This window comes from Leopardus geoffroyi, chromosome D3, assembly GCF_018350155.1.
Source record: "Leopardus geoffroyi isolate Oge1 chromosome D3, O.geoffroyi_Oge1_pat1.0, whole genome shotgun sequence".
NCBI classification, from domain to species: Eukaryota; Metazoa; Chordata; class Mammalia; order Carnivora; family Felidae; genus Leopardus; species Leopardus geoffroyi.
Genome location: NC_059339.1, coordinates 48310952 through 48336911, shown reverse-complemented (window position 1 = coordinate 48336911; position 25960 = coordinate 48310952). Strand labels below are relative to the sequence as shown.

At 34.6% G+C, this 25960-nt stretch overlaps 1 protein-coding gene across 5 annotated transcripts in view; it reads left to right on the top strand.

Moving 5' to 3' along the window:
- Nucleotides 1-25960, top strand: part of SS18 (SS18 subunit of BAF chromatin remodeling complex) — an 89414-nt gene that overhangs the window by 5941 nt on the left and 57513 nt on the right. For 4 of the 5 annotated variants that reach the window (XM_045459338.1, XM_045459339.1, XM_045459337.1 and 1 more), the window contains exon 3: nucleotides 5643-5727. In XM_045459338.1, coding sequence (XP_045315294.1) covers nucleotides 5643-5727 — 85 coding nt within the window. Of the gene's footprint in view, nucleotides 1-5497; nucleotides 5535-5642; nucleotides 5728-25960 lie in introns of all 5 variants that reach the window. The other variant, XM_045459340.1, reaches the window with a different exon arrangement.

The following is a 25960-nucleotide window of genomic DNA, read 5'->3' as shown; positions in this document are numbered from 1 at the left end:
AATTCCTTAAATGTTAACATATTATCTTACTTGCCTTATTACTCATTTCCCTCCCCCCCCCATATCATTCATTTCTTCTCCATATCGTTTCTCTGAAATATTTGAGAATAAGTTGCAGCCATGATTCTCTTATCTTTAACTACCTCAGTGTGTATTTTATAAAAACAGACACAAATACTTAAATAATCAGAGTATAGTCGTTAAAATTAAGAATGCAATACTGTTACCTAAACTTCAGACCTGTTTAAAATTTTGCCGATTGTCCCATTAGTATATATATTTTTTTGGTCTAGGATCCAGTGCAGGATCAGATGTTTAATTTAATTGTCACATGCCTTAAGTATTTGATCTGGAACCAGTCTTCAATCTGTTATTGTTCATGTTGTTGATGTTGTTGAAGCGTACATAACAGTTATTTTGTGGAATGTCCCTCATTTTGGGTTTGACTGGTGTTTTCCTTGGTTAGATTCATGTTACGCACTTTTGGCAGGAGCATCACAGAAATGATGTGGTGTCCTTTTCAGGGTATTCTTAAGTAGCCATATGAATGGGAGCCATGGGAATAAGAATTTCCTCCCAATATTTGTGAGAATTTTAATCAATTAGGATGATACCAGTTTCTCCACTGTGAAATTATTATTTTTTTCTTTATAATTCGTATGTGTATCTTGTTGGGGAGATACCTTGAGACGCACATAAGCTGTTTCGTACTTTCCCTTTCTTTCCTCTCATATTTTCACACATTAATTTTAGCACCCACCATGCAAGGATTCTTGATTGAAACAGTTATTACTGTGGTGGTTGCCAAATGGTGACTAAGTCCATCATTCCTTCTACATTTATTTGAAATCCCATTTTAAGAAAAAAATTTCTCGTTTCCTGCCTCCATTCATTCGTTTATATCTGAATGGACTTATGGGTTCTTAACTGTATTCTTTAGGTTATATGTAATTCTATTTTCTTTCTTAAATTGTTTCTGATGTTGGCCACTAGAACCCCTCAAGATGGCCTCTTGGTAAGCATCCATTATTTTTTGAGCATTTTCTTATTTTCTTGCACTACGAAATGTTCTAGGCTCATCTTGTACTTTTTCCTTTCCCAGTTTGGAATCACCCATTTCTTCAAAGCCCTGATTGTATTTTAGAGAATGATATTTAGAAACTTAAGTCTGAGTACTAGGATATTTTATTTTCTAGTCACTTGTACGTTTTGTATTTTATATGACCATTTTCATTACTTTATGTATGTTGTTTCATATCTGTTTATATTTCCAAATATTCTTTTCTTTAAGATTTTATTTTTAATTAATCTCTACACCCAATGTGGGGCTGAAACCTATAACTCCAAGATCAAGGGTCACATGCTTTTCTGACTGATCCAGCCAGGTGCCCTTATTTCAAAATGTTCTTTAAAAAATAATTAGCTGATCTATTTCCTTAGTTTAACTATGGATAGTAATCAGTAGGAAGGAGTTCGCTACCTCAGATCACCCATGGGATAATAAAAGTTGACAGGTTCTGATTAGAATACTTATTTTCACGTATGGCTTTTTAAGCTGCCAGATAGCCAAGGGATTTTGTGGTATAGGACTGACTGAGTTTCTTAAAGGACCCAGCTATACATGACATGGATGGAAAGTGTTGATCTAGAATCAAATTTTCCAACTTGAGTCAGCAAAAGTTTATACTGTTTTGTTCTTTATGTTCTCAGCTTTTTTGTTTATAATGATAATTTCCCCCTTCTTTGCATATTGGAATAGAGCTCATTTTCTCATGTATTTTGTGCAGATGGGGCTTAAATTGATTTAGATAGTCTTATACTTTGCTCTTCCTGATAGATTTAATTTCATTCTTAGAGTTCTTTAGTCTTTCTTTTTCAATTTGTTAGTGTTGTTTTGTGAGTGAAGAGAAAAAAATTCCGTGTCTCAACCTTAAATGTTCTTTTTTCTTGCATTGGGAAAAGGAAAAGGAAAATGAAGAGGAAATGAATAAATGACAGGCATCTGGGAATTGGTAGTTCAGTTTTAATTAAACAATTCCTTAAGATGTGATAACTTTGCCTGAAACTTTTTAAAATATAAAATAAGTTTATTTTTATTAAAGCAGCATATGAATTGTAGAAAATTAAAAAAACACAGATAACATAAAAATGAGATCTCAAATACTGTATTCTCACCACCTAAAGATTTTTCACCAGTAGCATGTTTGTATATATTGCTGTATTTTTATCTACATACACAACACACAGTCATGGTACACTGAATAAAATTAGTAAATCACTTATAGAGCTCATATGCACAGGTCCTCTTCTCTTTAAATTCTGATAACATACGTGTGAGAATGTATTAAATGTATTATTATTATTGCTCTATGGTAGTGTTTGATTTGAGCATTTTCTTTTTTTTTTTAATTTTTTTTTTTCAACGTTTATTTATTTTTGGGACAGAGAGAGACAGAGCATGAACGGGGGAGGGGCAGAGAGAGAGGAAGACACAGAATCGGAAACAGGCTCCAGGCTCTGAGCCATCAGCCCAGAGCCTGATGCGGGGCTCGAACCCACGGACCGCGAGATCGTGACCTGGCTGAAGTCGGACGCTTAACCGACTGCGCCACCCAGGCGCCCCTCTCGGATTTTTTAATTACATAAATAAATTTAACAGTGGTTATTTTATGTTGTTCAAGATAATTGGTGGAGTGATTCTTAGTGGAATCTTTGGGAAGCGTAACTGCCTCTCATGGAATAGGTTAACAATTACGGGTGTACTGGAATGTCTGTGATGTGTAGTAGGAAGTTACCATCATCCAGTGTAAAATGTTGAAATGTTTATATCTGCCCTTATCAGCACTCAATTTTCTTTTGTTAATGTAGACTGTTCTAGAGATAATAAGCATGTACATTAAAGTAATACTAATTCAGTGATAAATGTAATAGTGTTTGAAGTTTAGGAAAATGTTTCTTTAGTATTTATAGAAGAATCTGCTTTTTATTATCCTTTCATTGGGGTCAGCTGAAGCCAAATTCTTCTGGAATATTTATTGCTTTTTGGGTGACATATACACAAACTTGTAAGAGAATATGTATATATACTACCTTTTCATTACTGTTCATCTTTGAGTCTTGAATGATCTTAGAAAAAGCTTATTAGATGAATGCTGTAAAAGTAATGCAGTTTTACAAAAAAGAAAACCTACTGAATATTGGTAAGATACCTTATATTGAGTAAAAAGATTTAGGGTTATTGGGACAATTGGAGTAATTTGAATGGGTTCTGTGGATTAGGTGATATTACTGTCCGAATTAATTAATTAATTAATACAAATTAATTATCAGTTAATGAATATCAACATTAATTTGTTGTACTGTGGTTGTATATGAGAATTTCCTTGTTTTGGGGAAGTTGACACTGAAGTGTTAGAAGTATTATGTTTGTAATTGATTCTCAGAAGGTTTTGAAAAAAGTATGTGTGTGCTTACATGTGTGTGTATATTGGTGTGTGTTTAGATATGGAGGAAGACGTGAAATGCCAATGATTGGGGAGTATGGGAGAAAGATATTTGGGAGTTTTTTATACTATTCTTAAAACTGTAAGTTTAAAATGATTTCAAAATTGAACGTTAAAAAGATTTAGGTTGGGGAAATGGCTTAAAAATTAAGGTACTCCATAATAGATGCTCTATTTATAGATATTTAGAACCATAAGGGACTTTGGAGATCTACTTTAACTCTCTCATTATCTTACAAATGAGGCTTTAAGACCTTGGCAGATTAGATTTAACAGTATTTTAACATTGACTTATTAAGGACTAATGAGCATGACTAACATTTTTCCTTAAAGGGTTAGTTAGAGGAAACCATAGTCCCTTAGTAAGGTTTGTTATTTTTATTTTTGCAGGGTGGTCAGCAAATCTCATATCTGAATATATTAAAGCCATATTAATACTCAGAGAAGAAAAGAAAAACTTCATGGAGTAGACTTTGAAATGGGTTATATGTTCTAATTAAAAATGGCAAGATTTGGGAACCCTGTATCTTAAATTCCATTCAAGAGCTCTACAGAATAATGAAATAGTTCCAGCTAGTGGTGCCTGTTAGTGTTGTTGTAAGAATTTTGACAACATAATTAACCACTGTGAATAGATCAGTACAGTTTAATCATTTCTCGTCCTTATAACAAACATTATATGCTTTCTGATTGAGCAACATAGGGTAATATGTGAGGAGAAGCGTTAACAGCCTAAATTATTTTTAAGCAAGAATAACAAAAACAAAAGGAAACAAAGGAACTTTGGGAAGTGTTGGGTATGTCTGTTATCTTGATTTGTGATGATGGTAGTCACAGGTGTTTGTATATGTCCAAATTCATCAAATTGTACAAATTGAATATGTGTTTCTTTGTATTTTAGTTATACCTCAATAAATTTGTAAAAAAAAAAAAAAAATTAAGAGCATAAACTTGTCAGGAAAATTTAAGGTAATTGAGAAATAAGGTTTTTTTTTCTCTAATAAGAAAAAAGTAGTGAAACCAGTTCTAATAGAAAAAAATAATGCAGCAAAAACTTTACTAGGATTCCTTATATAGCATCTAGAGAATGACGTCATCTGGGATCTGTATTAGAAGACTTTATTTAGCTGAATAAAGTTCTTTTATCTTATTTTTATTATTTTAACTTATATTTAATGTTTCTCAGTTTCTAAAACAGCCTGACAGTTTGGTATAGGATTCAAGTTTATATTTGGAGGGTTGACGAACACTAGTAACTGGATCATTACTAATTTGCAGAAGGTTAGCAAAACCAATTCATAAGATCACAATGAACATGTTTAACCACTTCATTGCAGTAGTGAGAATTTGCTGTATTTTTAAAAGTAAATTCTTAATGGTATTGGTGTCCTGTTATTTTGTTTCATATATATATGTAATTATTTTGTCTCATACATACATATATGAATATGTATATATGTAATTGAAGACACCTGTTCATTGTCTTCTCTATATGCTGAGCCCCAATAGATGGGCAGTATAACTGTAGCAGGCATAAACTATTGGTCACTGCTGCAGGAGAAGAAAAAATTGTGTGGTTCCTACCTCTTTTTTGACATTTTTAGCAGAGCGTGTTGCCTGTACTTGGCTTTAAAGTTTTTGGCAACATGAAAATGGCAGAGGGAAGGGAATAAACATACCAGTTTTGTTGAATTCTTTCATTCTAGGTCTCTTTTTTAAAAGCACATGTACTATGTATAGAGCCAGTACATTTCTCAGTAATTCCATTTACTAAGCTGTACAACATTAATATTGTACATGTTACTAACTTTTCTAAACCTCAGTTGCCTCATCTGTGAAATGGAGAAAATATGAACTTTTACCTCATAGTGTTAGTTTAAGGACTAGATAAAATATATAGGTATATGAGACAACTATAACAGTATCTAGCAAATGGTAAGATCTGTGTTTATTATTATCTTTGAATGTATTTATTATTTGGAATTATTTTGCAGAGGAACTAGGAAAAATTGAAGTGCTATTGATGTTCAGGTAACATAAATCTTTTATTAAACTCGAGAAATAATTAGAATGCTATTTGTATTTAAGCAGATAGGAAGAAAATTATTTTTAATATTGATATTTGTTTTGTTTTAATAGGTATCAGCAAATGTTGCATACGAACTTGGTCTACCTTGCTACAATAGCAGATTCTAATCAAAATATGCAGTCTCTTTTACCAGCAGTAAGTACCTTTAAAATAGTGTAAAGTAGACCATCTTTATAGAGTTAATGTATAGTATAACACATTTTTGTTTAGTGATTTTTAAGTATTATTTAGTAAATCCTGCCCTCTGAGAACCTGAGGGTATTCTTCTATTTGTTCTAAAAGCTTTATTGTTTTGCTTTTGTATTTAATTTGAATTAATTCACCTGGAATTGATTCCCTCCCTGAAAAAGTTATACCCATCCATCCATTCACCCACATACCCACTTGCCTACCAATTTATTTATTTATTTTAATTTGTAATTGCACAAATAATTTATGAATAAGTTTATAGTATTTCAAAGCAAATCCCAGGCATCCTATGCTTTCGCTGGTAAATACTTCAGTATGCATCTATGGCAGAGAAGAACCCTTGTTCCACCCAACAAGATTAATCAAAATTCCTTACTTCTTATTATAGCCGGCCTATCTTCAAGTTTCACTGATTATCTTAAAAACATCCAAATGTTTTTTTTCTTAATTTATTTAATTTAATTTTTTATTTTTTAAAATTTACATCCAAATTAGCATATAGTGCAACAATGATTTCAGGAGTAGATTCCTTAGTGCCCCTTACCCATTTAGCCCATCTGCCCTCCCACAACCCCTCCAGTAACCTTCTGTTTGTTTTCCGTATTTATGAGTCTCTTCTGTTTTGTCCCCCTCCCTCTTTTTATATTATGTTTGTTTCCCATCCTTTATGTTCATCTGTTCTGTCTCTTAAAGTCCTCATATGAGTGAAGTCATATGATTTTTGTCTTTCTCTGACTGACTAATTTCACTTAGCATAATACCCTCCAGTTCCATCCACGTAGTTGCAAATGGCAAAATTTCCTTCTTTTTGATTGCCGAGTAATACTCCATTGTATATATATACCACCTCTTCTTTATCCATTCATCCATCGATGGACATTTGGGCTCTTTCCATACTTTGGCTGTTGTTGATAGTGCTGCTATAAACATGGGGGTGCATGTGTCCCTTCGAAACAGCACACCTGTATCCCGTGGATAAATGCCTAGTAGTGCAATTGCTGGGTCGTAGGGTAGTTCTATTTTTAGTTTTTTGAGGAACCACCATACTGTTTTCCAGAGTGGCTGCACCAGCTTGCATTCCCCAAAACATCCAAATGTTTTAGTGATTGTTTGCCGCAGAATCCAAACAAGGTCCACGTGTTGCATTGGTTTGATATGTGTCCTAAGTCTCTTTTAATCTATATCAGTTTATCTTTTTTATTCTCCATTTATTTGTTGAACAAACCGGGTCGCATATTTTGTAGGTTCTCACATTCTGGATTTGGCTGATTGTATCCTCATGGTCCTTTAACATGTTCTTCCATTTCATCTCTTATTTCCTACAAACTGAAAATTGGGTAGGGAGGCTTGGTGAGGGTTAGGTTTAGTTTTGTGTTAGGAATATTTCATTGATGGTGCTGTGTATTGTCTATTGTATCACATCAGGAAGAACATTTTGGTTGTTCCATTTTTAGTAATGTTAAGATTGATCGATGAGTACAGCCTGATCAGTCTATTATAAAGTTCTCCATCGACTATTCCCTTAATGGTTTTAGCTGTCATTGATGCTTGTTGATTAGATCTGTTATTTTATTTTGGGATCACAGAATGATGAATTTCTAATTGTACACTTCCTCTTACATTTATTAGCTGTACTTCTTTTAAAAAGAAAAACTTCCTTTCATTAAGTATTTGATTATCCTGAAATAGTCCCTATATGAGAATCATGATAAAGGCTGGTTTCTATCCTCTTACCAATATTTAGAATAACCAGTTGGCCCCTGGCAATCGGTGAAAGTGACCAGTGATTTTTTTTTTTTTTTATTATTGTCATCTAAACGTACAGGTTTTTATATTTTTAATGGGTTTAAGTCCATTGCAGTCATTCTTTATGACACTTGAAGTTATCTCATCTTTGGTCAGTGATCCCCTCTTCATTTGGCTCTTGTGTCCTTCTGACATGATTCCGGTATTCTTGTCTAGCTTCTTTTCTTTTAGGAATTGGGAGAGCTATCAGGCTATTTCTGCCCCAGAGCTATTCTGCCTCAGCCATTTATTCAAGCAGTACTTTTTCAATGGGAACTGATATTTAGAGACCACAATTTAGATGTTTGGGACATTCATTATTACTGGGTTTTCATTGTTACTAGGTATTTTTGGTGGACAGAACTAGTAAACACGTTTTTTAGAAAAAGAAATAAAGTATTGAATTAGTGATATTTCCCTTCAGGAAAGGTTTTTTAGTTAGCTTTGATTTTATGTATTATCTTTTCTGTCTTATTCTAAAAATCTTGGTACCTTAATGATATTATTATAGTTATTTGGTTTATACTACTATACATATAAAGTAATTTCGGTATAACAATACCAAGGTTGCCACTAACAATAAGGTGCTCATCCTCAAGATATATTCCACTAGGAATAGATAATCAATAAATTTCTTTTTGAATCAGAAGTAATTTATGTGATTATTATTATGGACTTGATTACCAGCTAGGTAGAATTTATTTTTGTGAATGGTATGAGGAATGGGTTTTATTTCATTTGTTTCCATTTGGATAGATCTCTGTCCCAGCATTATCTATTGGAAAAACAAAACAAAATAACCTTTCTCTATTTTGTTATGCCACCTATATCATATATCAGGTGTCCATATATGTGTGGGTCTTGGATCTCTATTCCATCCCATTGGTCTGTTTTTATAAAGTCCACTATCTTGTCACACTTGTCATAGTCTAATAAATCTTGATGTATGTTAGAAAACTTCTTACTCCTTGTGTTTTTCAAGAATACCTTGGCTGTTGGTCCTTTGCATTTCCATATATGCTTAAACATCAACATTTCCAACATAATCCTGTTGTGATTTTCACTGAGATTACCTTGACTCTAAATTAATTTGGGGAGAATTTATATCTTTACAATATTGAGGCTTTCAAATCATGATCCTTGCACGTAGTTTTATTTATTTTGTCCTTTAAATATCTTTCAGTGGAGTTTTAAGATTTTCTCTGCAGAGGATTTGCATATCTCTCATTGGACTTACTGCTAGGCACTTCATATTTTTTGAGGCTATTTTAAGAGTCTTTGTTTTTTAAGTTTTTTAACTGCATTTGCTATTTACATGGAAATGCAATTGATGCTGAATTTCACAGTCTTGTTCAGTTCTTATTTCTAGCAGTTTTTCCATAGATGCCTTCTGTTTTCTGTATTCACGAACATATTTGTGAATAATGAGTTTTGTTTCTTTCTTGCCAATCCTTACACCTTTTATTTCTTTCTCTTGCCTTACTTCTCTGGCTAGGACCTCCACTACATTCCTGAATAGAAGTGGTGATAGAGGACATCCTTATCTTGTTCCTGATCACAAAGGGAAAGCTTTCACTGTTTGACCATTAAGTATGATGTTTGCTGTAGTTTTTTTGTAGATGCCTATCGTCAGATTAAGGAAGTTCCCTTCTGTTTCTGTTGTACTGAGTTATATGTTGAATGGATGTTAAATTTTATTAAATACTTTTATTTCACCTAATGAGATGGTCATAAATTTTTTCTTCTTTAATCTGTTAATGTGGTGAATTACATTGATTTACTTTTTAACGTGTAGTAAATCTTGCCTTCTTGTAATTAACCTGCTTTTCATGACCCACTTGGTAATAATGGTCTTTGGTTTGGTTTGGTTTGGTCCTGGTCTCTTAAAAAAAAATTGCTGTATTCAGTTTGTTAAAATTTTGATCAAGATTTTTATGTCTTTGTTCTTGAGTGTAATTGATCTTTAATTTTCCTTTCTTATAATGCATTTGTGTGGGTTTTATTTTGAGGTTATGTTGGCATTATAAAATGAGCTGGAGAATTTTCCTACTTTTTCTTATCTGGGATATTTTGCATGATAGAGCTACTGTTTCCAAAATGATTGGTGTAATTCTTTAGAAAAACTATCTGGATCTGGAGTTTTCTTTGCGAGAAAGCTTTTGTTTACTAACTCAATTTCTTTGTTGGTTATAGGACAGTTGATAACTTCCATATTTTATGAGTTGCCTATTTTGGTAAATTGTGCTGTTTAGCATTTACTAAGTTTCAAATTTATTGGCATAAAGTTCATGAAATAATCTTATCTTTCCAATATCCTCAGGGTCTGTGGTGATATTTTCTTTTTTATTTTTAACATAATTTATTAACGCTTTCTCTTTTAAAATGTTTTTGATCACACTTGCCAGTTGTTTTTACCTTTTTTTTTTGTTTTTAAGTCTTTTCAAAGAATCACTTTTTTGTTCTCAACCCCATTATACTTAAAAATTATTGAGGACTCTGAAGAACTTTATATAGGTTATATATGTTGATATATTTGTAAATTTTCCTCAGTTTTTTATTTATTTATTTTATTTTATTTTTTTTTAATTTTTTTTATTTTTTTCAGCGTTTATTTATTTTTGGGACAGAGAGAGACAGAGCATGAACGGGGGAGGGGCAGAGAGAGAGGGAGACACAGAATCGGAAACAGGCTCCAGGCTCTGAGCCATCAGCCCAGAGCCTGACGCGGGGCTCGAACTCACAGACCGCGAGATCGTGACCTGGCTGAAGTCGGACGCTTAACCGACTGCGCCACCCAGGCGCCCCCTCAGTTTTTTAATTAAGACAGAAATTAAAAAATTTTTTATATTTTATTTTTGAGAGAGAGAGACAAAATGTGAGCGGGGTGGGGCAGAGAGAGAGAGGGAGACACAGAATCCGAAGCAGGCTCCAGGCTCTGAGCTGTCAGCACAGAGCTGGATGTGGGGCTCAGACTCATGAAACACTAGATTATGAGCTGAGCCAAAGTCAGGTGCTTAATCGACTGAGCCACCCGCGCAGCCCAGGAAATTTTTTTTTTTTTTAACATTTATTTATTTATTTTGAGAGAGAGAGAGAGAACGCGCATGCGCATGTGTGAGAAAGAGCAAGTAGAGTAGGGGCAGAAAGAGGGAGAGAGAGAGAGAATCCCAAGCAGGCTTTGTACTGATAGCTGGGAGCCCGATGTGGGGCTTGGTCTCATAAAGTATGAGATCATGACCTGAGCTGAAATCAAGAGTGGGACGCTTAACCTCCTGAGCTACCCAAGTGCCCCAAGACAGAAACATTTTTAATTTTAGGAGTTCATTTAAATTGAATAATAATAAACCCACTGCATGTTAATACAAATAACATTCTTTAAAGGAAAAATAACCATATCTTTTAGAACAGATTTAGTGAGCTATGAATAGCATTGTTTAATAATATTGCAAATTTCTTTTAAATGTTTGACTTAACAGAAAATAGCTGTATTCTCTTCACTACTTTTTTTTTTAAGTTTTTTTTAAATGTTTATTTATTTTGAGAGAGAGAGAGAGAGAGAGAGAGATCACGTGCGCTCTCTATGGAGAGGCAGAGAGGGAGAGAGAGTATTCCAAGCAGGCTCCACACCATCAGTGCAGAGCCCGATGCGGGGCTCGAACTCACAAAGCTGTGAGATTATGACCTGAGCCGAGATCAAGAGTCTGATGCTTAACTGAGTGAGCCACCCAGACACCCCTCTTACCTATTTCTGAATTCCATCTAGTGTAATATGTTTTGGTTGAAATAAAATAAAATTTAATCTCTCACTCAGATACAGAATCAGAAAAGGGAAGACTGTTTTAATAGCCTTTTCAGATTGTTGTACAATAATCTTCTTTGATAGTATGGAGGATCTCAACAAGGGTTTTTTCTAAAGGTTGTTTGCAGTATAGAATCTGAAACCATATCCATAGAATTTTCTTATTCTGGTACGTTAAAGTTATGGGTCTGACCTGCATTTTGCATTTTGGATGTATCTTCTAATCATGCATAATTTTGTAATATGCTTTGGTCATTTGGAAAATGTAAGTGCATTGAATTATGTACAACTTCTAAATATTGACATATTACATGATACCAAAACCCACATTTGATATCTCCACCAGTCTCATCAAAAGTAAGCATTGGGAAGCTGTCAAACTGAAGACAGTAGATTCAAGTTTGCCAAATTCCCATTTCTTTTTTTGTTTTAATTTTTTTTTTAATGTTTATTTATTTTTGGAGGGCCTGGGTGGCTCAGTCGGTTGAGCGTCCATCTTCAGCTCAGGTCATGATCTCACAGTTCGTGAGTTCAAGCCCCTTGTCAGGCTCTGTGCTGATGGCTCAGAGCCAGGAGCCTGCTTCGGATTCTGTGTCTCCCTCTCTCTCTGCCCCTCCCCCACTTGTGCTCTGTCTCTGAAAAATAAATAAATGTAAAAAAAATAAAATGTTTATTTTTGAGAGAGAGAGAGAGCACAAGCATGAGCAGGGGAGGGACAGAGAGAGGGAGACACAGAATCCGAAGTAGGCTCCAGGCTCTGAGCCGTCAGCACAAAGCCCGACACGGGTCTCGAATCCATGAGCTGTGAGATCATGACCTGAGCTGAAGTCAGACGCCTAACTGACTGAGCCACTCAGGCGCCCCACCAAGTTCTCATTTCTTGCTTGAAAAGTCGAGTTTATCATTGGCAGCAAATGCTGTCAGTTGCTTTCCAGGCTCACTGTGTTGATTTTAGAGCAAATGTCTGCCAGATACCAAGCCTGGATAACTATAGTTTAAACGTCCAGCAGTTTTTCTTTCAAGTAAAAATGGTATTCCGTGAAAATGCCTGTATCAGCAAGCAACTCAGTGACAGGGTGCTTTTATCTTACTTTGATTTGCAGCAGATATATTTATTATTTTTTCATTTTGTCACAGAATATTTAACTGACATGGAGAATTTAATAAATGAGTACTTTTTACTTCTTCATCAAGGACATTCTTAAGTGAAAATGACTTTTTTTTATTTTAACTGTTAGTCTGTGGTAATCAATAATACAGTGATTTACTATAGAGTTTGGTGCCTTGATTCATTCTAAGGCTCTTGCAGTTACGTCCACTTTTTTACTTTTGCACCATTGTTGTAAATATCAGGATAGCATAAAAATATTGTTATGGAAATCGTTTTGACCTTTTAGACTCTAAAAGAGTCTGGAGAACCACATTCTGTGAACTGTTGCTCTTTTGTATATTTTTGATTATGATTAATTTCTGATCTTTATTTCCTTTTACTTTTGCTGTATTTTGCTTTTCTTATTTCTGAATTTTGAGGTGAATGCCTACTTTATCAGTTTTCATTTTTTAATGCTAATAATATGCATTTAAGGGCATACATTTCTCTCTAATAGTGTGAATATGTAGTATATTCATATTTATTCGGTTTCAAATATCTTCTAATTTCCAGTGTTATTTCTTCTTTAAACATGGGTTGACAAACACATTTTTTTAGTTTTGAGAAATAATGGCATTTTATCATTTTCTTTTTATTAATGATTTCTGGCTTTGTTGCATTGTGGTTATGTAACATTTTGTATGATTTAGTTCTCTGGAATTCTTTGAGATTTGTTTTATGGTGCAGTGTATGGTCAGTTTTTGTAAGTGTTCCGTGTGTAGTTAAAAAGAATGTGCGGTCCTTTGTCCCTGAATGCAGAGGCCTGTATATGTTTACTGGGTCAAATGTGGTGATCTTGTTTGAATCTTCTATAGCCTTAGTGATTTTTTTTTTTTAACTTTTCTGATACTTTGTTTATTCTATCAGTTGTTGAGAGATGTATGCTTAAAATGCATAATTGTGGATTGTTCTTTTTTCTTTGTAACTCTTCAAAGTTTTTGTTTAACACAACATTTTGAGGCATTGTTAGCAAGTACATATATATTTTAAAATGTTACAGCTCTGTGGTTCTTTGTAACATATCATTATGAAATAATTTCCTTCTTTATGTCTAATAATGCATCTTGCCTTAATGTCTGCTTATCTGAGATTCATGTAGCTCAGTTGGTTTTCTTTAGTGTTTGCATAGTATATTCACCTTTCCATTCCCTTGTGTTAGAGATAATGTGTTTTATGAACGGCATGTAGATTTTAAAAAATGGTTCAGTCTAGCAATCTTTTAATTTGGAACATTAAATCCACCCGTTTATATTGAATGTGATCACTCACGTTTCTGAGTTCAAAGCTATCATCATTCAGTTGTACTTTCTGTTTGTCTCCTTTGTTGTATATTCCTTTTTTTCTTTTCTTTTGTCTTCTAATTATTTTTTTTTATTCCTTTTTTTCTCTTCTAAGTTGGAAATCATACATATATATACTTAATATTCCTTCAGTGGTTACTATACAGCTTATAGTGTGCATCCCAGATCACGGACCCTTGGATGTTTTATTTCTGTTCATTCCTCATGACTCATTCATTGTTTTCATGCACTTTAAATCTCTACATGATTACTCACAAGTGATTCTTACTACTGTTTTTATTTTTAGCTAGTATTCATTAGAGTTATCATCATTGTTACCATTTCTGATACTTTTTATTTCTCCCTTCATTTACAACCTTTTTTCTCTGATCATTCTCTTTTTCCTCCCTAAAGCACATATTTTAGTATTTTCATTTGGACTGGTTTGCTGGCGACAAATACCTTCAGGTTTGTTGTTGTTTGAAAATGCCTTTATTTCAATTTCCCCATCATTTTTAAGCAGTGTTTTTGCCAGGACAGATTATTGTTTTCTGGCTTGTATGTATTGGAAATTTAGTTGTTAGTGTTACTATTTTGAAGGGAATCTATTTTCTCTGTGTTGAAGATTTTTTGCTTCATCTGGAGTTTTCTGAAGTTTTACTGTCCTATCTGTAGGTGTGGATTTCTTTTATTTATCCTGCTTGCTGTGTGTTGAGATTTCTGAAATCTGTGAATTGCTATCTTTTATCATTTTTAGGAAATTATCAGTTGTCTTTGTAGATTGCGAACGTGCCTGTGGCAAATGAACCGCTCCTAAGTTTGGGCCCACTTCTCTGGATTTCCTTTCTTCTTCTGAACTTGGCCTGATCATTTTTTACTACCTTGTCTGCTCTTCTATATCTTCAAACATATTTTTATTAAAAAAAACAATTTTTTTTTAACATTTATTTATTTTTGAGACAGAGAGAGACAGAGCATGAACGGGGAAGGGGCAGAGAGAGAGGGAGACACAGAATCGGAAGCAGGCTCCAGGCTCTGAGCCATCAGCCCAGAGCCTGACGCGGGGCTCCAACTCACAGACCACGAGATCGTGACCTGAGCTGAAGTCGGACGCTTAACTGACTGAGCCACCCAAGCACCCCTCAAACATATTTTTAAAGTATCTTTCCAGTTTTTTTTCATTGTTCTCAGTGGAGTTGTTTGAATGTCCTAGTTTATCATTACCTTAGATGAGTCCTTTAAGTATTAGAATTGTATTCTGTTTTGCTGTCCATAGAATAACTAATAGAATATTAGTTACTTTTATGGCTACTCAAATATAACTGTTTGTTTGGAGAGAGAACAGACACTTGCAGAATGACTACTATGCATTGAGTCCTTCAGAACTTTTATTTCATCTTCAGAAGGCTTTTGGATATTAGTCCCATTCTACAGCTGAGGAAACAATCTCAGATAGGTTAATTAACATGCCAAGGGACTCATAGTTGGTAAACGGTAGCATGGGATTTGAACACAGGCCTTACTGAAAGCAGTTTGTGCATTATGGTACCATGTCTTGTTGCTACTAGGATGGAATGGAAATAAAATCTTGCATTTGCTCTTGTTGGTGTATCAGTGTAGGATTCGTCCAGGTCTTCACAGAGCTTGAATCTGAATTTTATAACCTGCGATGTCTTGATTATTTTCTTGTTTTGAATGCAATGATCATTTTCATGTTTTTTTTTTTTTTTGGTCTAGCATTATTCTTATAATTAGGTATTAATTTTTAAAAAATGTTATGTGACTGGGTCTGCTTATAGTTTAGGGACTAAATGGTTAAAGTGGCAGGTTAAGAATTTAGCTTATCATCATCATGGTGACCTGTAATTAAGTAATTCTTAGCCTTGTTTCCCTGTTCTGGCACATCTGAAGATAGGACAGATTCTCAACATGTTCTCATCACTGACAGCAATCATGGCAGGGATTCAAGTGTCAGGGTATTGAGGGTGGAAGGGGGGACATTTCCCTTTAGATAGTCTTACTAGAATCTTGTGGGTGGTTGGGAAGTGGTAGTTTGCAAAATGTCCTCTGCTGTTTCTGTATCCCTTCTACTTCCCTTCTACCCACCAATTGCAATTCTTTTTGCAACTTACGATCCTGTGCAAACTGTGGATTTTGTGAGTTTGTCTTGATTTGAAATATTGTCTCCATAAAATGTGGAAATGTCTTAAAGTCTTAAACATTACAGCCTCTTGGATATGTCCCATATACTCTCTAGCTACTATAAAAATAAAACATAAAAATGTTTGGTCAGATCATGTATCTTGAGATTCAGTCACTCATCTTTTGCCCTTCTTGAGGAAACCCTTTGATTCTTGAGATGCCAATGTGGTAAAAGTGAGCTTACCATAGAAATGCATTATGGTACAACAAAATCTCTTAGAATTTACTGTTCTGTTGTCACCTGTTAAGTTATAAACTCTTAAGTGAATTTTTGCATTTGTTTTTTTATAGAATTTTCATTTTTCCTTATAGATTAAATAGGACAATAAAAATCATTACCATTGTGTTCAGGGACAATATTATGTTATTTGACACCACCTAGTTAGGAACCATCACAAAGGAAAGAGACACATTTCATTCCTAACCATCTACCATTATTTCACTCCTTTAATATGGAGTCACCATTTTATATCCTCTTTTACTAACACATGGAAATACTACCATTTGTAGGGGCGCCTGGGTGGCTCAGTCAGTTAAGTGTCTGAGGTCATGATCTTGCGGTTTGTGAGTTCGAGCCCTGTGTTGGGCTCTGTGCTTACAGCTCAGAGCCTGCAATCTGCTTTTGATTCTGTGTCTCTCTATCTCTCTGCTCCTCCCCTGTTCACACTCTGTCTCTCTCTCTCAAACATAAATAAACATTAAAAAAAAAATTAAAAAAATACTTAAAAAAAAATAAAAAAAAGAAATGCTATCATTTGTATATTTTGAAATAAAATTTTTGCCTCCTAATATTGGTCAAAGTTTAATTTAAAATACATGGTCAAATTTTCATAAAAAATTCAAGTATTTTGAAGGTCAAATTGCTTGAGAAGTTGAGTTAACAAAGGAAGAGGAGTTTTTGAAAAAATAGAAATAAATATATTCTCATAGTAGGAGGTATTAATAAGAGAGACTTGAGGTAGTAAAGAAAAGTGGGGCTAGAGAGAGGGAAAAAATCAGCTAAAAGGTAAGTAATTGGATTGGAGGTGAAATAGGAAGTAAGGTAAATTTGGGAAAACCAGAATAATGGAAAAATAATGAATACAACCAGTCTGACAAAAGGGAGAATACTAGTCTGAGAAATTTTGACTCAGAAAAAAAGCTGTATGTTTTGGGGTAAAAAAGTTTTCCACAATGGAGTTTTTCACTTTACTTCATTAACTAGTTGTTGGAATTGGAAATGTGCTTATAATTATATATAGGTTCAACTTTCAGGTTTTTTATGTCCCCCCCCAAAAGAAGAATTATGTATTTATAGTACTAGTCATGTATCTAGGACTAGTCTCCATCTAGCAAACTTCTCCTGTTTGAAAGAAAGTCAGGAATTCAAAAACCAGAAATAAATGTAAAAAGATTTACAAGGAGAAATATAAATTATAAAGCCAGTGCACTATGACTTAGGCATTTTACTTTTTGTTGGGCCCTATGTATTCTTTTCTTTAAAATTTTTTTTACATTTATTTGTTTTTGATAGACAGAGCACAAGTGGGGGAGGGGCAGAGAGAAAAGGAGACACAGAATCTGAAGCAGGTTCCAGGCTCCGAGCTGTCAGCACAGAGCCCGACACGGGGCTCGAACTCACAAACCACAAGATGATGACATGAGCGAAGTCAGACGCTTAACCGACTGAGCCACCCAGGCACCCCTGTATTCTTTTCTTATGACAAAAGCATTATAAGTTTGTAACAGAAGCTATTTATTCTTAACCTTATACATATTTTAATAAGTTTGGCTCTTTAATTTTAAGCCCATAGCTGGGAAGCAGCAAGTCAGAAATGGGAGAATAGATTCTGTAGGCAGACATACATACAAGCAATGTAACCAGACAGCAGACGTGGCATGGGAAGAGACTGAATATTTATAAAAAGCTGACATAACTGAGAATATACACTACTCTGGCTTCTTTAGTATATGTGGGGCCCTATTTACCTTGGTAAACCTTGGAGGCATCATTTGAATATTAGTTCTCATGTTGGTTTTTACTTTCTGAAATAGCATAAACCATTGACATAATTATTTTCATCATGTGGACCAGAAACATTTTGTCAGTAGAAAATATGACTGTGCTATGTGTAAGTCTTTGCTTTCCTTCTCAAATGCACTTCGAAGAAATTGCATTTTTAACTATTAGCCTAATGTTAGTTATTGTTCACTTATTTTTGTCGTCTGCCGGTTTTAGTACATATGAAGTGGTGGGCACCATCAGTTTTAGGAAAGACTTATGAGAGAAAAATTTAAATCAGGGAAAGTTTTTGTTAATTTTTATTGGGGAAAAACTTGGGAGAGACAAGAATCTTTTTATTGTAGTTCATTTTAAGGCATACAGTTTGGAAATATTTCTCAGTATTGAAAGTTTTAGAGATGGAAAGAACCTGGACAATCATAGTCTCGTGTTTCTCTGCCTCGGCTGCATATTTTAAAAGCTTCTTAGGTGATTCTACTGTGCATATAAGAATTGAAGACCTTATATTTCCATGCTTTTTAAATGAAGTATCCGGTGACATTCTGGGGATATACAAAATTTAGGAAAACATTCCTATTCCTGTACTGGCAACTTCATTTGATATCGTAGACCACGAACCATTTTTGCGATACGAGGAAGATAATCCTTATTCTATAATGTTGTTATGAGGATTAAATAAAACAATTCATGGTGTCCAGCATGGAGGGAGCTACACAGGAAATAGTGATGATGAAGATGAAGGTAGTACACAGCTAGAAAGTATAAATTGGAAGAAAAGTGAGATTCAGGAGTATTTGAAGTAAGACTGGCAGGATTCAATCACTCAATACATATGAAGGGTAAGGGAGAGAGTGGAGACTCGACCTGCCTTGACATTCACTGAGATTGAGTATATCAGCATGTCTGTTAATTTTAAAAGAAGATTGAAGTCTGTTAGGAATTACTTATCTTGCTTTTCACTGAATTCATTATGAGTATTAAGTTTTTAAAAATTGCTAATTTAACTAGATGTACTTCTTGAATTTTAAGCTTTTTAAAGATAACTTTTGTTTGTCAGGTATTCTGTACAAAGAATAAAAGTCTGGACTATTAATAAAAATTGATTTAGGGTAAGTACAGTCGTCTTACATTTTGTATTTCCTAAGTTGCCTTTTTTTTTGGTGAGGCACACTCAATGTTCTCAGCAGCCCTCAGGCAGCACTTGCTGAATCTTTCATTCCACATGCTTCAGGAAAAGTGGTCACACAGAGTCTTCACATGCGGTGACTGTGCTGGCAGAGCATCTATGTGCTATGGTAATTCATTGGCTGAAATTGGGTATTCCAGAATTCATTGCTTACAGGTTTGACCCACCCGAAGTGAAGGAACACGTGTCAGAGCTGTGGAACATCTTACATGTGAGCAGAGTGTACATCATGTGTAAATTTTACCTTAACTTTTAGCATAGGTGATACTTTGATGTGGTTAGAACATTAAAAACTACAAAAAGTCATACAAAATTCTACTCTCGTCTCTATCTTACACCTTTTTATGCAAAGAAAAGCCGATATAAACACATGCTTTTCCTTTTTTCTATGCATGTAGAACCTTGCCATAGCACACTGTTTTATTTTTTTAGTTACATTTTTTAAAAATGAAAGTGTTTACAGGGCACCTGGGTGGCTCAGTCGGTTAAGTGTCCAACTCTTGGTTTCGGCTCTGGTTCGTGAGTTCCTGGGATTGTTTCTCTCCCTCTCTCTCTCTGCCCCTCCTCTCTCTGTCTCTCAAAATAAATAAACTTAAAAAAAAATAGTGAAAGTGTTTAAATTCTTACTTAGAAGTATGGAAAGAACTTTCTTAAATATTGACATCATTTGAAGAATTTTTAAGTTTTGACTGTTTGATAAACATCATAATGTGTGTTTAGTCATTATGATACTGACTTTTTTCTCTTTTGAAACTTTTGTTGTTTGACTTTGTGATAGTTTTTTTTTTTTTTTTTATTTTACCTTTCTAGCTATTCAGCTTCTTTAACATTCCCATCAAATGTTGACATTCTGTTCTTGAACATCTCTTTACCATATATACTCTTTTGGGGAGATTTCATCCATACTCCTGGTTTCTTACATTCCTGACTTTAGGTTCTATGTATACATTGATGACTTCCAAATATGTATCTTCTTGTCTGAGTGGGAAACATGAATACATCTTCCAGTAGACCTATCCATTTGGATATTCCACAGGTCTCCCAACACAGTGTGGGCAAGACTCCATTTCCCTCAGCTCACCCTCTGTTGTTTCCTGCTGCTAAAAGAAAAAAAGCCCACAAGCTTGAATTTTTATACTTCCTATCTCAAGTGAGTAGCATAAACACTGAGTTCTTTTACTCAGAAATGTTGTGGTCATCTGTGATTTACTCACCTGCTACAGCTCGTTTCCAAGTCTTCCTCTTGTGCATAATACGGTGCTGCACAATAAGAAGTGTCTAATTAAAACATTTTAGTATTAAAAACAGAAGCACAACCACAAGTGAAATGTCTTTTTAATTCTGTATTTGTATGAGATTTAGTATAAAGACACCAATTATATGTCTGATTTTGAGGTGGGGAAGACTTCACTGAGAATAAAAACAAAGGAGGAAACTATAAAGAAGATACTTAATTTCATCCTTTTAAAAATATTTAAAATCTTTTATGTGCCAAAAAGTTCTGTAAATGAAATTAAAGACAACTCTCAACTGATGGTAATACTACAGTGTAATATATGTTATTTTAGAAGTACTGGACATTTAAAAAAAAAAAAAAGTACTGGACATTTAAAGTACATTTTCCATAGTAGAAGTGATAAGTTTTACTGTTGAGTGTTAGGAAACGTTTCACAAAGGAGGTGACCCTGTATTTTGTGGAGAACTGAATTATGGAAGCACGTTCTCTGGATTAGAATAGGGAGTATTTTGCCAATATTATTGCCTATCCTGTCATTTCAGAATCTTAGCAAAAATCATGTTAACTCTTTGCTGGATAGTATATATGAAATTCAAGCACTGTCTAGTTGAGTCCAGATATGTATAGCAATTGGCTATATCTTGCTGTGAGGAATATAAATATTTGTGTGTATATGTGCATAAATACATTTTTTTTTGGCGGAACTGTATTGTTAAATAAGTAAAAGTGGCTTCCATATGTACTAAGTAAGGAACTTAAAGATTGTCTCTTCATCATAATTGAAAACAATGTATCTAGCTCACTTCTCTAAGAAGAAACATTTCTTTGCCATATAATTAAGAAAGAAAAGAACCTAAATGTTGGAAATTAAGTAATTCACTCTTATTTACATGGAATAAGTACAGAAAAGTATTTGTCCAGGGCTCTTAATTTAAGCATTGTTTATACTGGCAAAATAAAAACAAACTAGGGAGCTAGTCTCAGTATTGGGAGTAGGTAAAAATATAGCTTATGGGGTGCCTGCGTGGCTCAGTTGTTAAGCATCTGACTTCAGCTCGGGTCATGATCTCATAGTTCGTGAATTCAAGTCCCACATCAGGTGAGCTCATGCCCTGCTTCGGGGGAGTACGAATCCTGCTTTGGGTGAGCCCTGCTTCCCTCTCTCTCTTTCTCTGCCCCTCCTGGGATTTTCTGTCTCTCTTTTGCTCTCTCTGCCCCTCGGTCACTTGTGCTGTCTCTCTCTTTCAAAAAAAAAAAAATAAATGTGTGTGTGTATACATATATGTATATGTGTATATATATATATATATATATATATATATATATATATACACACACACACATAAAATATAAAATAAAATAAAAATTAAAATATAAAATAAACTTATGTGTGTGTATATGTGTATATATATATGTATATGTGTATATATGTATATGTATATGTGTGTATATATATGTGTGTGTGTATATATATGTGTGTGTATATATATGGCTTATATAGTTGAATTTGTCCCTCTTGAAGGAGATTGAATTGTATGTTGATCAAGAATAATTCCTAAAGAAGAATGAAAGAAATCAGAGAATAGTGTAATTCTACTTGTAAAAACTGAAAATACATATATATGAATTTTTAATAAGTTTCTGGAAGTATGCATATCAATTTTTATCAGTGTTTCTTATTTGCATGGTTTCTTAGTGATTACACATTAGTTTTGTAATTTATCCAGATTGGTATAAATGTAAAAATAATAAATTCAAGATTAAACAAATACATACACTCTTGTTTCTTAACGGATGGTAGTATTACAACCTTAGGAAAGGCTTAGAATCCTATCCTCCCATGTTTTGGGAGTGGATTAGTTGTTTTTTGAAGTATATTGTAGAGAATTCTGGTCTGGGATAAGGAAATTATTCTCTAAGATTCTGGACTGTTTAGTAATTAACCTCATTAAGGTTAGATGGGCTTAGTTTTTCATAGTGGAGATAGTCTAATGTTCTATTTGTTATGGTGGAGGTGTTTGCTATTTCATAAAATAAAGGTTGAATTTCTGGGGAACCTGTTACTAACTGGGGAGTATATTGTTAGTGAGTGAGTCATTCTGGGGTTTAACTCCTTAGGAAGTTTGGAGAATCATCATGCTATGAAAATCAGTGGAAGACATTATTAGTTATGAAAGTTCAACTGGTCAGATTTTATAGTGGGACTAAATTCGGTATTAGCTCTCTTACTTGAAGGACAAGATAACATGACAACGTGATAAGATTATTAAATTGAGGAAATCATTTAATAAGTTCAAAAGCCTGCATCAGTTCAAGGCTACCCATGATGGCATGCTGACATTTCTTATGGGAATGAATGAGGACTCAGGGACATCTTTGTGAACTGTTTCAGTTATGTTTGGAGCTCATTTTTGGTGAGACTTCCATAGGACTAGGAAGTAAGGCAAATATAATACTGATGAGGGTTTTGGATCCATTCTTGGTTGACCAGTCCAACTCTTTCATTTGTATATGTATTGGTCATCAATCAGCTTTTGGCAGTATTTTATACATATGTTTCCTGTTTTGCTTAGTAATTATTTTTAGATCTCCTATTTCTGTGTGTCATTTTACTGCCTCCTTGTGGGGAACCATACTAATGACAGTTATACAAATGATAGTTACACAGATGAAGGATTATTAAACTAAAAATTATATTTTACAGTGATATGTTTATATTTTAAAGAAACATAAAACATAATTTATAGTCAGAATTGTTTTTAATTTTATAGTAAATCATTTAAGTTTGAGAGTTCATTTATTTACTAAATATTAAGTGGCTACTATGTGTCAAGCAATAGTTAGGTATTTGTGAAACATCAGTTAACAAAATAGACAAATACTCCCATTTTCTTGAGTTTTACATTCTAGCAAGCAAGGCAGGCATAATAAATGATTAAATCATATAGCTTATTAGAAGATAATAAGAACTATGGAAAAGGAAAACACAGGGCAGGGAGAGATGCGTTAGGAATGCTGAAGGTGGAGGATGGAATTTGCAGTATGAGGCAGAGTGGTCAGGAGGACCTCACTGAGAAAGTGACATTTGAGCAAAGACTTGACGAAGAATGTTTTAGGCAGAGAAAACAAACAGTGGAAAGGTCCTGAAGTGAAACTTGGCCTGGCTTGTTCAAGGAACAACATGAAGCTTATGGCTAGGACAGGAAAAGGTGAGGAAGTTGTATGGACAAATCCTATCTTGTAAACTGTTGTAAGGACTTTAGTTTTTTTCCTTGAAATTGGAAGCTCTTGGAGGATTTTGAGCAGAAGCGTGAACAGCCATGTTTTAATAAGTTCATTCTGTTTCCTGTGTGGAAAATTTATGATAGAGGAGCATGGATCAAAACATGGCATCCAGTTAGGAGGCTGTTGCAGTAATCAACATGAGAGATGTGATGGTGGCTCGTACCAGGGTGGTAACAGAGGGGGAGGTGGTAGAAATGGTAAAATTGTAGGTATATTTTAGAGGTAGAGTCTAAAGGATATCTAAAAATCGAATGTGGGAGGCAGAGGATGAGAATAAGAGAGGTGTAAGGGATGACTCCATGGTTTTCAGCAGAGCAACTGGAATGAGGAAATTGCAATCAACTGAGACTCCTGGGTAAAGGGATTTGGGTGAGCGGTTGTAGTGGAGATACCAGGGATTCTGTGTTGTAGATTTCAGGTTTGAAATATCTGATAGACTTCCAAATGGAGATGAGGAATGTAGAGAATTAAGCAGTGTTGACAATAAAAATCATTATGAAAGTTACCACAAAAATATTGGTCCCTAATCGAATTTGAAATGCTGCTTGTATTTCAAAGTAACTTTTTCATTTAGTAAATATTCTTGAGTACCTTTGTTTGATACTAGATGATTGGGGGCTACAGTGATACGCAAGTATAATCATGGACCCAGTCCCTACAGAACTTAACATATGATGCAATAATCAGACGTTAAGTAATTGCACAGACATTTTATTTTTTTAATTTATTTTGTAAGTGTTTTTATTTATTTTTTGAAAGAGAGTGCAAGCAGGGAAAGGGCAGAGAGAGTGAGAGACAGAGGATCTGAATCAGGTTCAGCGCTGACAGCAGAGAGCCTGATGCAGGGCTCAAACTCACTAACTGTGATCATGACCTGAGCCAAAGTCAGACGCTTAACCGAGACAATACAGGTGCCCCCACAAACATTTTAAATGACAGTTGTAGTGAATGCTATGAAGGAAGGGCACCTAGGGCTATGGGAGCAGATAATGAAGCCTGACTATTCTGATAGTCAGAGAAGGCTTTCTTGAAAAAGTGACATTTGAGGTGTAATTCACATAAAATAAGATTGACTTATTTTAATTGTATAGATGAATTTTTACAAATCTGTGTAATTATCACTACAGTCAAGATATAGAACAGGTGTGTCTGGGTGGCTCAGTTGGTTAAGTGTCAAACTTTGGCTCAGGTCATGATCTTGTGGTTCATGAGTTAGAGCCCTACATCGGGCTCTACACTGACAGTGCAGAACCTGCTTGGGATTCTCTCTCTGTCTCTCTGCCCCTCTCCCACTTGTGATCCCTTTCTCTCTCAAAATAAATAAAAAGGCTTTTTTTTTTTTTTAAAGATATATTGGGGCACGTGGGTGGCTCAGTCGGTTAAACGTCCAGCTTCAGCTCAGGTCATGATCTCATGGCTCATGAGTTTGAGCCCTACATCGGGTTCTGTGCTGACAGCTCAGAGCCTGGAGCCTGCTTCCGATTCTGTGTCTCCCTCTCTTTCTGCCCCTCCCCTGCTCACATTCTGTTTCTCTCTCTCTCTCTCAAAAATGAATAAACATTAACAAAAAAAAATTTTTTAAATACATAGAACAGTGTTGTCATCCCAAAAAAGTTTCCTGATGCCCCTTTCTGTCCATTTTTTATTGGGTTGACTTTTTTTATTATTATTATTGATTTATAGGAGTTCTTTATATGTTCTGGATATAAATCTTCTGTTGGCTATGTAATATTTTTTCCCTTTTTTAAAGTTTTTATTTTATTTTTACTTTTATTTAAAATTTTTTAACATTATTAATTTTCGAGAGACACAGAGAGACAGAGCATGAGTGGGGGCATGAGAGAGAGGGAGACACGTTATCTGAAGCAGGCTCCAGGCTCTGAGTTGTCAGCACAGAGCCCGATGCAGGGCTCGAACCCATGGGCCGTGAAATCATGACCTGAGCTGCAGTCAGATGCTTAACCAACTGAGCCACCCAGCTGCCTCTTAAGTTTTTAATTCCAGTTAGTTAACATACAGTGTAATAGTAGTTTCAGGTATACAATACAGTGATTCCATGATTCCATACAACACCCGGTGCTCACTACGAGTGCAGTCCTTAATCCTCATCACCTATTTAACCCATCCTCTCACTCACCTCTCTCTGGTAACCATCACTTCTCTGTAGTTAAGAGTCTGTTTCTTGGTTTTCTTTTTCCCCCTGTGTTCATTTGTTTTTGTTTCTTAAATTCCACATATGAGTGAAATCATATG